At 42.3% G+C, this 13,337-nt stretch overlaps 1 protein-coding gene across 6 annotated transcripts in view; it reads right to left on the bottom strand.

The window, feature by feature from the left end:
* The window catches only part of Cdkl3 (cyclin dependent kinase like 3), a 95,864-nt gene extending 85,457 nt beyond the window's left edge, over window positions 1–10,407 (bottom strand). The window contains exons 1-3 of one of the 6 annotated variants that reach the window (XM_041665080.1): window positions 10,260–10,407; window positions 9,607–9,786; window positions 2,607–2,801 (exon numbers count right to left, since the gene is read on the bottom strand). In XM_041665080.1, coding sequence (XP_041521014.1) covers window positions 2,607–2,801; window positions 9,607–9,771 — 360 coding nt within the window. In that variant the 5' untranslated portion in view covers window positions 9,772–9,786; window positions 10,260–10,407. Of the gene's footprint in view, window positions 1–2,606; window positions 2,802–9,606 lie in introns of all 6 variants that reach the window. The other 5 variants (XM_041665083.1, XM_041665082.1, XM_041665081.1 and 2 more) reach the window with 5 other exon arrangements.
* Window positions 10,408–13,337: the final 2,930 nt, after the last annotated feature.

Below are 13,337 nucleotides of genomic sequence, written 5' to 3' on the forward strand. Positions count from 1 at the left end.
GGCAGGGAACCCTGATTGCTCTTTGGGCTGACGAAGGAGGGGGACTTGATTGGGGGAGGGGAGGTAAATGGGAGGCAGTGGTGGGGAAGAGTCAGAAATCTTTAATAAATAAATAAATTTAAAAAAAAAAACAGTCTCCTGCTCAAGTTGATGTCCATCCTACAGCAGCAGCCTGTGTGCACTTCTCTAACAAATCCTAGCTACATTTCAATCCAACTTACTTTACCTCTTCCTCAGACTTTTACTGTTTGGCCCACACTCCCTGCAGACATCATGCACTATTTTCAATTTGCCTGAAGGATGTGTGTGTGGGAGGGGACACATTCTATCTACACCCTATTTGGTATTTTCTTTTTTCTTTTTTGTTTTTTTAAGACAAGGTTTCTCCGTGTAGTCCTGACCAGGCTGGCCTTGAATGCAGAGATCCACCTGCTTCTTGCCTCCTGAGTGCTGGGATTAAAGGCATGTGCCACCACCACCACCTGGTGGGTTATTTGGTATTTAAGGTCAGTGGCATAAGGTCATGCTATTTTACAGACAATAAAGGGAAGCTTGAGAAGGTTGTCCCCACAAAGGTGGTGCTGCCCTTCAGTGCCAGCACTCAGGAAGCAAAGGCAGGCAGGCATCTCTCTGTGAGTTTGAGGCCAGCCTGGTCTGCACAGTGAGTTCCAGGACAGCCAGAACTATGTGAGAGACCATGTCTCAAAACAAATGAATCAAACAAAGAATGTTAAATCTCCAGGATATGGAATCATGGTGCTGTCAGCTCTGGTTCCACAAATCATGTAGGTTTTCAGAGATAACTTGTGGTGAAGATTGGTTAGTGTGCTTCATTTTTAAGACAGGGTCTGATCAAGCAGCACTGCTGGCCTGAACTTGCAGTGACCCTCCTGCCTTGGCCTGCTGAGTAAGTCTGCACCACATGCCCAGCGCTATATGCACCTGATGGTCTCACAACTACCTCATCTTGGATCTAGCTGGCAAGGACATTACCACGTCAACTCCAATTGCTATCACAATAGTTTTTTTCTTTTTTAAATAAAGACTTATTTATTAATTATATATACAGGGTTCTTCCTGCATGTATGCCTTCAGGCCAGAAGAGGGCACCAGATCTCATTACTGATGGTTGTGAGCCACCATATGGTTGCTGGGAATTGAATTCAGGACATCTGGAAAAGCAGTCAGTGCTCTTAACCTCTGAGTCATCTCTCCAGCCCCACAACAGTTTTCAAAGCCATGAAATATGTGGCATTATTAGCAAATCAAAGCAGTAAAAGCCATTAGAGAAATCCTGGAGTATACAGCTGTACCAGTATCAACTAGACAAAATGATTGCTGATGCAATAGTGGGTGGCTCCCACTATGATCTCAGTACTCTGAAGGCTAAGGCAAAAAGACCTGGAGCTTGAGGCTAACCTGAGATGCATACTGAGTTTGGCATTAGCCTGGGCTACCCATTGAGAACCTTGTTTCCTAAGACAAAAACAAAATATTTTTGAGGACTTTACTATTTTTTCTGAATATATAATGTATCGCTATTTCCTGACTACTTTCCAGAAAGTCAGGCATCTGAAAAAAATAAAGTGTCACAAAAACTGCTAAGCTAGGCTGGGCTTTGGCAGCATATGCCTTTAATCCCAGCCTTCAGGAGACAGAGACAGGACGATCTGTGAGTTCAAGGCCAGCCTGGTCAACAAAGCAGGTTTCAGGGAAGCAAGGACTACATAAAGGCCATGTCTCCAAAAACCTGATGAGCAACATTACTACTTAACACTGAAGTCAGTACTAGAAATCAGCTGGGCTTTTTTCTCAATATTTTTTTTACAGATTGAGTGATGGACACCTGCTCTGCCTTCCACAGATCACCTGACTTACCATTCCTTTACCTAATAGCCATCCCCTGGCCCCAAACCTCCCTTCATTTAAAGGAATCTTCATGAAAGCACAGCTCTGACTTTCAACATTTTGATGCATCTTCTCAGAGATATTCTTCAGTTCAATGATGAGTCCTTTAAACCAAATCATTGATACTGCTTTTAGCATCTGCCATTGATTGGATGTGAAGTGTCCCCTTCAAAAAGGCTCTTTTCATTGAAGAGCAATCCCCACTGCTGCTGGTGGAGGAGGCTCGGGAAACTTCAGGGGGGTGTCTAGCAAGAAATGGGTCACCAGGGCATGTCCTTGAGGGAATACACCTTGTCTGGGACCCTTTCTCTTTCTGTTGCTTGTCTACCATGAGACAAGCACACTGTCCCATGCTCCTGAAGGCATGATGCTTGAAGAGAATCATGGGCTGAAACCTCTGAAGTCATGAGGCAAAGCAGGATTTCCTCTCTAAGTTATCCTCACAGTTGTTTTCATCACAGCCTATGGGAAACTAACAGTACTCAGACTCGGCCCACCTTATCATTCCAATTACTAAGTACTCAATAAATGTTTTTGGGTTCTGCAAATAAGCTAAAAAGCAATCTCCCCCTTTTCATTTTCAGGAAGTCTATTAGTATTATACACAGAAAAATCTTAACCTCCATTAAAAACAGAACTATTCAAATGGCACTTGTGAGTCATAGCCGTCCCAGCTGGGCTCCCTCTGAAGCACTTACATTATTATTGTGAAGATACTCAATCGCTCGAAGAATCTGGAACAGGTACTTTCTCAGTCGCTTACTCTCTAGTCCGTGACAGTAATGTTGCAACTCATCTAAGACTGTGTGGTCAATAAATTCAAATACCAAATGAATTTTCTTTTTTTGTCTAAAAACTTCAATCAGATTGACCAGGTTTTCATGCCGAAATTGCTATTAACAAAAGAAACAGAGTTTAAAATAAAATTGTTTCAAGCAGTAATTCAAACACCTATATAATTTTGGAGAAAAAAAAAACCAGGAACAGTTTCAACTTCTTTTCTTTTAACAGGAACGTCTCAAGTGATCTGGCACATTCTTAATGTGTAAAAATTACTGTGATTTCTTGCTCTCTAGAAAAAGGTGAGACATGTTGACAAGATTGCTTATTAAAAAAATTTAGCACTAAAGTACTACAATACAATGAGAACTGTTTTGCTATCTTTTAATTTGTTTTGTACTTAACACATGAAATTTAAGAGGACTGCATCCAGCACTTGGAAGGCAGAGGCGGGCCAATCTCTGAGTTCAACGCTAGTCTAGTTTACACAGGGAGTTCTAGGCTAGGCAGAGCTACAGAGTGAGATGGTCTCAAAACAAAACAAATAAAAATAAATAAATAAAATAAAATGAACCTTGTTTCATATTTGCTAATTTTGTTGTTGTTCTTTCTTTTCATTTTTAGAGACAAGGGCTTGCTATGTATCCCAGGCTAGACCAAAACTCACAACTTTTCTGTCTCAGCTTCTGGAGTGCTGGGTGCTGGGATTAAAGACATAAACCACCACATTTATCAGCAGGTGTTTTATTTTTTGGAAACTGAACTTGGGATCTTTCACATGCTGAGCTAAGTGTACCTAGCCCTTAAGGTCCTCATATTTCAGATGAGCATGGATTTTTACACTTTTACAATTTATGTATGTGTGCTGGTCTATACGCATACATGTGCATCATGTGCATTCCTGGTACCCAGAGGTCAGAAGAGGGTGATGTTGGATCCCCTGAAACTGGAGTTAAGAATGGTTGTGAATCACCATGTGGGTGCAGGAAGCAAACCTGGGTCTTCTGCAAGAACAAGTGCTCTTAGCCACTGAGCCATCTCTCCAGCCCACACGTATATTTCAACATCATTGAGCATATGTTATAAATTTATATAATGTATTCTCTAATTTTGGTCCTAAGTTGTAGAAACTAAACCATAAGTTCTAAGGGTCATTTTTAATTCACTTGATAATCAAAAGAATATCAAAATATGTTTTAAAAATCTTCAAATATATGAAATAATTTATAACCATGGAAATAGCATAAATATGCAAATATTTGTTTTTTTAATTCATTTTTTATTCTACAATTCTACTAAGAAACAAAACACCCTTTATCTCAGATACTCAGGAGGCTGAGACAGGAAGATAAATCTGAGGCCAGTCTGGGCAATAAACACAGCGAGATCTTCATTTCATGCAAACAAAAATTAAGTAAGTAATTTTTAAAACAAAAATTCTTTTTTTGTGTGCTCCTAACAACCATTTTCAAAAATAATTTTAAGGAGTTGGAAAGATGGCTTAGTGGGAAAATGCTTGGTATGTACACAAGTACCTGAGTTCAATCCCTAGCAACCACAGATAACCAGACATAGCAGCAGGCGCCTGTAACTAGCACTGGGTGAGGTAAAGTTGGGTGGATAGAGGGGAAGCTCACTGCTCAGCTATTTCGAGCTCAACTGATAGCTTCAAATTCAATGACAGATTCTGTTTCCAAAAATAAGGTAGAATGTGGTAAGAGGCAGACACCCAACCTGATCTCTGACATTCAGGTACACATGCACTTCAAACAAACAAATACATCAAATAAGTGCTTTTAAATAATTGCCATGTAGCAGCGTAGAAGACAAATAAAGCTTAATATTTAAGTAACTTATTCTATTTTTCGACTATTGTCCTTGCTACAATCAATTTTGAAATATTTAACCACTTTTTAAATTAACGAAAATATTTATAAATTTGGATTTAAAATGAGTGTATTTCATTATTAGATTCACTAGTAAACTATAATTTATTTTAAAAATTTATTCATTTATGATGTATACAGTGTTGTGCCTATGTCTGCCTGCAGGCCAGAAGAGGGCACCAGGTCTCAATATGGATGGTTGTGAGCCACTATATGGCTACTGGGCTGAACTTGGGTCCTCTGGAAAAGCAGCGAGGGCTCCTAAGCGCTGAGCCAGCCCCGCAAACTATAATTTTTTTAAGAAAATGCTTTTAATCTAGTGGTATAACGTCAAGTTTTCTACTTTCCTGCGACTAGCAGAGACTAAAATCCGTGAAACATGACTGGTAGAAATTTTTGCCAAAATACAATTCCAGATTCCTAAATTTTTGGTTTTTTTGAAGACAGGGTTTCTCTGTAGCTTTGAAGCCTGTCCTGGAACTAGCTCTTACAGACCAGGCTGGCCTCGAACTCACAGAGATCCACCTGCCTCTGCCTCCCGAGTGCTGGGATTAAAGTGTGCCACCACCGCCTGGCTTCTTTCCTATTTTTGCTCTCCATTTCCCTGTTTAGTAAGATGCTGTGGTGCGGCCGCGGCAATGACACACTGGCAGCAGTGAAGGGACAGGGGAGGGTCAGTGCTTACAGACACCACACAAATGGCCCACCTAGGGAAAACTGCCGGCTTTCTGTACAACCTCTAATTTATATTCCTATAGGCTTATTTATGAGTATAGGTGTCTGATCTGCATGTATGTCCGTACACAAGTGCATGCCTGGTGCTCACCCCTGGAAATGAAGTTACAGATGGTTGTGAGTCACCATGTGTGTGATGGGAACCAAATCCAGGTCCTCTGCAAGAACAAAAGCTCTTAACAGCCGAGCCATCTCTCCAGCCCTTAGTCTTTATTTTAAAGGCAAAATAGTGGAGGAAGTAAGGAACAAACAAAAACAGTAGGGGTCTTCTTTCTTTGTGTATATTTAATTATATTTTTCTCTATTACTAGACAACCTTTCACAGATATTCTAACTGCTGTGTCAGTAATTTAATCAGATTCTACCATTAAAATTTAGTTAAAATTGAGTTATTTGGGAAATCATTTGAGGTTAAGAATATTAGCAAATGCAAGAGCTCTCTTATTAGATTATGCTAAATTGAAAAGTGGTATGCAGTGGCACGTGCCTGTAATCCCAGGACTACAGAAGCTGAAGCAGAATGAGAAAGAATTTGAGGCCAGCCTGAGCTATACAATGAGTTCCACGCTAGTTTGGACTATGCAATAAAATTTGGTGTAAAAAGAAGGGGCCTGGAGAGATAAAATGGTGATTAAGAGAACTGGCACATCTTCCAGAGGACTCTGGTTCTTTTAGGTTTATTTCTCTTACAATTTCATGTGTATAAAATAGTAAAATACATGTACATATATGTACAGATATATATTTTACATTTATGTCTGTACATCAGATGCATGACTGGTGCCCAGGGAGGTGAGAAAGGAAAATCAGATCCCACCTTGTGGGCTACAGGAATCGAACCTAGGTCCTCTGGAAGAGCAACAAGCACTCTTAACTGCCAAGTCAACTCTCCAGCCCATAAGTCTCTGATCCTGAACCCTCATGCTCAGAGCTGTGACACCCTCTTCTGGCCTCTGTTGGGATGCACCAACACGGTACAAACACATACAGACTAAAGACCTATACACATAAAATAAAACTCTTCTAAGTTTAAAAAGTATTTCAGCTAGGTGAGGTGATGGTGCATGCCTTTAATCCCAGCACTTGGAAGGCAGTGGCAGGTGGATCTCTGTGAGTTTGAAGTCAGCCTGATCTACACATCGAGTTCCAGGACAGTCAGGGCTGTTATACAGAGAAACCCTGTCTTGAAAACCCAACCAACCAAAGAAAGAAAGAAATATTTTAAAGGAAGAAAGGTAGGAAGAGAGGGAAAGCAGGTGGGACATCCCATACAAAGTCAGCGAGAATAGTTTAGAGTGCCAATGGTGTCACAGGCCTTTAATTCCAATACTAGTAAGGTGGAGAGAAGCAGATCTCTCTCTCTCGGTAAATCAGAGGCTAGTCTGTTCTACATAGGAAGTTCCAGTGCAGCTTGGACTACATAGGGAGACCCTGTCTTAAAAAAGAAACAAAGTGTCTTAAAACAATTTGCATATACCAGACATGGTCCCACATACCTTTAGTCTCAGCATTCAGCAGGCAGAGATAGGCAGATTAGTGAGTTTGAGGCCAGCCTGGCCTACATAGCAAATTCCAAATCACCCAAGGATGCATAATGAAACCCTGTCTCAAATAAGTTATTTGCCTATAGTTATAACAAAATATGTTTTCAAGCTCATCTCCATGTTCTTGTCACTACTGGTTAGTGTTATAGTATCACTAAATAGGGCTGGAGCTAGCACTCAGCTGGTGGAGTGCTGTCTAGCGTGCACAAAGCCCTGAGTGTGATCCCTAACAACACATGAAACTGCGAGGCTACATGGCTCAAAGGGTAAAGGCACTTGCTGTCAAGCCTGACAACCGAGAGCCCTCCAACTTCCCAAGTTACCCTGTGGTCTCCACATGTGCACTGTCAATGTGCATCACGCACACACCAGAATAAATGGCAAAATGTAATTTAAAAATTAAAAACAACAGGTATGGTGTATGCAATGTCAGCACTATGGAGGTGGAGGCAGAAGGTTCAGAAGTTCAAAGCCATTATTTCCTAATTTGATTTCTCACTTAAGGAGCACAAACTGCCTGACAGTGCTGTTTCATTTCATCAGGCAAGGACTGGTGTCTTTCATTAAAAAAAAAAATCATAATGTCTTTACTAGCTTTTACTTTTCCTTTATACGGTCTAGAAATATAGCAGTTCCAACTGTCCACAGGTGCTAACATGGAATTCTATTTAGATTTATATTATCTAATACAGACAAAAAGAAAGAAAATGCTGGGCGATGGTGACACATGCCTTCAATCCTAGCACTCAGGAGGCAGAGGCAGACAGATCTCTGTGAGTTCGAAGCCAGCCTGGTCTATAAGAGCTAGTCCAGGACAACCAGGCTGTTACACAGAGAAACCCTGTCTTGAAAAACCAAAAAGAAAAAGAAAGAAAACGTTTCTTTTGTACCTACAAAGATGGGCAAGAGCAGCTGTACTCTTCATCACATGTAAAACATCTGGACTCCACTGTCGAGGTGAGAGCCCCGAAAGCACAGTAAGATAGAACACCTGTACCTGGAGGCACTGCTTCCTGTGTCGGTGTCTAGTTTTGGACCCAGTCCCCAAAGAATGTTCACACTCTTTACCTCCTCCGTTCTTTGCCTGTCACACATACAGTGCCCTCATCTCTCCTGACACTTGCTGTTTGCAGAAGCCTAATAGTCTTTAGTTAAATATCCCTGTCATCTCTAAGTCAACAGTCCCAGAACTGAACTAGCTCTCAAATTCTCCACTTTACATCAACTGCAGTATTCTCTGAACTTCAAGGACATCTCCGACTCCTTTCTGCATGCCATTTACACTGCTGGAGTCTAAAAAAGGCCTCATGATATTAGCAGGATTTCTGAATTAAATTTCCATCAGACCCCTTTAGATTTCAGTCTTCTAATACATTCTACAAAGTATTGATAGATTAATACCTAACAGAATTTTTTTTATTCTTTTAGTTTTTAAAGACAGGGTTTTTCTGTAGCTTTGGAGCCTGTCCTGGAACTAGCTCTTGTAGACTAGGTTGGTCTCAAACTCACAGATATCTGCCTTCCTCTGCCTCCCAAGTGCTGGGATTAAAGGCACGCGCCATCACCACCTGACTACCTAACAGGGATTCTTTACAATTAACTCAAACCTTCATTTTCCATCTCCTAAAAAAATCAGGTTTGTGTCTTTGAGTCAGGGTGTCACGTACCCCAAGCTGGCTTGGAACTTAATATATAGCAGAGGATTGCACACACTCAGTTTTATGTGGTTCTGGGGACCAAACCCAGGGCTTCGGACATGCTTGGCCAGCAGTCTACCAATGGAGCTACTCCAGATCAAACCCAAACCAAGTTTTGACTTCTTAGCCTAAAACGCTTTAAAATCTACTTCCAATTTACAGCACTAATTAGAATTCTAATTCTATACAAGAAACTCATAGACAAGTATTTGTTCTTTTCCTTTCCACTCTTGCTGTTTGTTCTTGTCTTTCTACGCTTATGTTGTTCTGGAACTCAGCAGTAGCTCCACTTCACCCAAATGCTACACATCCTTCAAAGCCAAGAACACAGCATATTTTCTGCAAGAACCCTTCCCAGCCAAACAGAAGTGTGTGGAATTTAATAGTAACCATTAAAAAACACAAAACAAAACAAAAAACCTGTGTGGCTATGTGGTTCCGCACACAAGCCTGCAGGTGTCCCCCAGGAGCTGGAGGTACAGGCTGTTGTGAGCCTTCTGATATGGATCCCGGGGACTGACTCTAGTCCTCTCCAAGGGCAGCAAGCGCTCTGAATCACAGAGCCATCTCTCTGGCTTAGCATGAGTCACTCTTATTAGGATTATCTTTTGTACACCTCCTGTCTAGTCATAAGTCATTAAGGAACAAATTTTTACTTCTTTCTAGTCTCAGCTTCTTCCACAGTCCTTTGTACAAAGCAGACGTCTTTAAGCATTATAACTGAGTAGTTTTGAACAGCTTCACAATATTATCATAATTCTGCTATACACAAGAATGCAGATCTTTTATCACTAAAAATTACAAACTATAGGTAATGAGAATTTCTCTATGCAGTATATTGTTAATGGAAATGTTCTTTCATACATTTTATCTTCATTCTACAACAATTTCTCGCTTGACTTACACAATCAAGGCAAAAGAAGCCCGGTGTTGTAACGTAGCCTGTAAATCTCAGCACTGGAAAAAATAAGTGTTCCAGGCCAGTCTGGACTTCATAGCAAGATGAATTCCAATGGGAAAAAATTATATATACAATAAAAGGCAAAAGAAACAAACCTTTAGAAACTTTATTTCTCTCGTTGCAATTTTGTTGACAGATTTTTCTGGTTTCTCATAGAATATCTTAATGGCCACTATCCGCCCAGTATCCTTATGTTTGCATTTCATGACCGTTCCATAACTTCCCTCTCCCACTTTTCCAAGAGTTTCATACATCTCCATTTTCAAGCCGGGCTTCTGCTTCACAGAAATAAGGAAAATGTTATAAGTTCATGCTTTAAATTTTCAAGCTGGATAATGTATAGAGTCGATAACCCCCTACTTTCAAATATAAGAACAAAATCTAGGAGAGCTGGCTACAGCACAGCCTGTTCGTGGGAACTCTTAGGTTGTCGGAGAAGTTCCAACTTTCACCACAACACATGGGTGTCCTGCATTAATCTAGCATTTTGGGACTAAGGGAGGTCTGATTCGCGCTTAATTCAGGAATCATTTTAGAATATGGGATTTAGAAAACAAGTTCCCTTTTCAAAAAACAGCAAAGACGAAGGAAGGCAGGTTAAAAAGTCCCTCTAACAAACACTGCGGGTTTCTTGTGACCGGCTACATCCCCACCTCGGTACCGCATTTGCCCACGCGGCCCGCCCTCTCCTGAAGCCCACAGCCTAAACAGCCACAACCCGGGTCACGCCTCCGGCCGGGCTGTCCACCTCGTCCTGAGAGCCGCCGCCGACTCAGCCCATCCTGTAGTCCCGCAGGCCCGGCTCCGCGAAGTCCCAGCCGGCCGCGGGACACCACGCCTCCTCTCCAGGCCGACTTTGCCGGCTCTGGGCCGCCCGACGCCCTGGCAACGGGGTGGGGGCGGGGCCGGCGTTCGAACAGCAGTACGCAAGACTGGAAATCGCTGGGGTCCCGACCCGGAAGGGAAAGTGACGCGAAGCGGAAGCTAGATGGTGCAGTAGCCCAGTGTGCTTGCAGAATGGGGGAAGGCGGTTTTTGTCGCAGATTGAACGCCCTCGAGGGCTCTTTCTGCCAGGGGAAAAGAGCATTTTGTCGCCAGGGTGACTGGTCACCCGCTTGTGCCCCGTCCTAAGAGGCTGATTATTATTAAAGACAACTGACCCAAGGAAGCCTTTGTGACTGGTTTGCCAGTACTACATTAATATTCCATACACCTGAATCCGACTTCAAAGTCGACATCGATCCTTAAACAGGGACAAGATGGTTCTTAGGCAGAGGGCATAGCCCAGTGGTAAGCCACAAACTCAGCATTCATTACACCCTTGACTTATTCCTAACTCCGCATTCACTGGACCCCTAATTTATTTCTAACGGTATTTCTAATGTTCTTTAAGATTCTCGATATTCCTTCGTGTTTTCCAACTACTGGTACTCCTTTTTTACTTGTTTTGAGGCAGGGTCTCCTTTGTAGCTCTGGCTGGCCTGGGACTTACTTGTAGTCCAGGCTGGCCTTGAACTCCCAAGAGTTCATCTGTCTGCTTTGAGTGCTGTGCTAAAGGCCCTCGCAGTCCTTTTACAAAGTTTTCTCACTACATGTGAAATGCAAAACGGAGTGCTATACAAGGACACTTGGGAATGTACATTTAATAACCCGAAGAGGTGTTGAAGGGCTCCACCTTGAGATCCTGATTCAACTGGAATAGTAGTAAAGCTAGTTCAATAAGATAGCTCAGGAGAAAGGCTAGGAAGCTGACAACTTGAGAGCAATCCCTTGGGTCTGCTTGGTGGACAGAGAACCAATTCCTCCAACTTGTCCTCTGGCCTGCACACAAAAATAAATGAATGCACACAGGAAGGGTGCTAAGGGGTGTATGCAAAAAAGAGAAACTAGTCTGCTTATTTAAAAACAGGTTAGAGCATCTTCTCCTGTCTATCCAGTTAGGGCTGGATTTCGGAGCTCGAGAGCGAGGAGGGATGGGTACCTGGTTTGGGTTTGCCATGTGTCTGTATCATCGACATCCTCATCGGTCTGTCCTACCCCACACAATAAAAGTGTCAGCCATGTGGCAGTGGTAACACAAGCCTTTATAGCACCAGTGCTCAGGGATGGGGAGGCAGAGGTAGATCTCTAGGTTCGAGGCCAGCCTGGTCAGCAGAGCGAGTTCCAGGACAGCCAGGGCAGTAGCAGAGAGAAACCCTGTCTTGAAAAAAACAAACAAAATGTCATAGTTAAGTCTTCCAACACTACGAGACCTGCTGTATGTTAATTTTCTATTTGTTATGAACTAAATATTTGCAAAGAGCAAAGCATGAATCAGACTGAGTTCCTGGCATCACTTAACTCACAAAGCTGCCAAGTCACTGGTACCCATTCTAATCCCAGTACTCTGGGGAGAGGCAGAGGTCTATTGAGACTGAGGAAGCCTGGTTGACATAGCAAGTTCCAGGCCAGCCTGAGCTACACATACCCTGTTTTTAAAAACAAAAACTAAGTTCTAAGACCATAGTTGTAAGTTTCCAGCAAGCAGCCTGACCAAGAAATTGTGTGGGTTTGTTAATATTCTGCTCTCTAATACTTAAGGAAGTACAAGGAATTTGTCAAAACATTTCATTTTGGAAAAAAAATCAAACTATCCCATCCATTTCTAAGTTAAATTACTAGATAAGGGACAAAATGAGATTTTTTTAAAAAAAATCTCTTTAGCATTTCACTGCATATAATCCCACATATTTATCTGCCTTTGTTCTTAACCCATGAGGAAGATTAGGAATGGTATGGCTGGATGGCAAATTAAAAAAAAAAAACATAAAACCTTTAATCCCAGCACTTGGGAGGCAGAGGCAGGCGGATCTCTGTGAGTTCGAGACCATCCTGGTCTACAAGAGCTAGTTCCAGGACAGGCTCCAAAACCACAGAGAAACCCTGTCTCGAAAAACAAAAAAACAAAACAACAACAACAAAAAAAAAGAAGACAAGGAAAGGCAAGTTACTTGTTACCTATGCCAGCTACTCAATGGGAGTTGAAGCCAGCCCAGGGAACCTTAGAGCCAGTATCTCTCCACGCAGCTCAACGCAGCATGGAATTTGCAGCCCTCCTGTCCCCACCTATTTAGTGCTGAGGCTGCATCTGTGCACTGTCACTTCCCGCTCAATAAAAAGTTAAAGGGCCTTTAATCCCAGCACTCGGGAGGCAGAGGCAGGCGGATGTCTGTGAGTTCGAGGCCAGCCTGGTCTACAGAGTGAGTTTCAGTACAGGATCCAAAGCTACACCGAGAAACCATGTCTTGAAAAACAAAAAAAGGACTATATAAGACCCTGTGGTTCTATCATATACCTCAAAAAGGAGAAAAAAACTTAAAAAGTTAAGAAGTATTTAACTTTTAGCTGAGTCACTCTGCGAGTGCAGAGCAGCGGCTAGGGTAACTTAGACCTACCTGGCAAACCTCAAGGTTACTTTTCTGGGGGTAGAGGGGGATAGGAGGATGAGACTGTCTCACTGTCACTGAGGCTTACCCTTCAACTCCTGATCCTTTCCACTACCTGAATGGTGGGATCAGCAGAGTACACCAAGCCATTGGGTTCTCAAGGTTCCTTTAAACCAAGAGAATTCAGAGTTTGAAGAGAGGGGTAAGGGCAGTGGGAAACATAAAGCCTTCCTGGTTTCCTGAAAACATGGGCAGGAGCGGAGCAGTGGATTTTCATTCCCTTCCTCCTGCTAGAATTAAGAATTCCGCGTCTTCTAAAATGTTCTGTACCCGATTAACAAATCTTCACAACTGGAGATGGAAGCTGAGGGTGGGTATTCCGTGACTCAGCAAAGGAGGAC

Source organism: Microtus oregoni, unplaced genomic scaffold, assembly GCF_018167655.1.
Source record: "Microtus oregoni isolate MIOR12 unplaced genomic scaffold, Mior012 000015F_ref0000493, whole genome shotgun sequence".
Lineage (NCBI taxonomy): Eukaryota > Metazoa > Chordata > Mammalia > Rodentia > Cricetidae > Microtus > Microtus oregoni.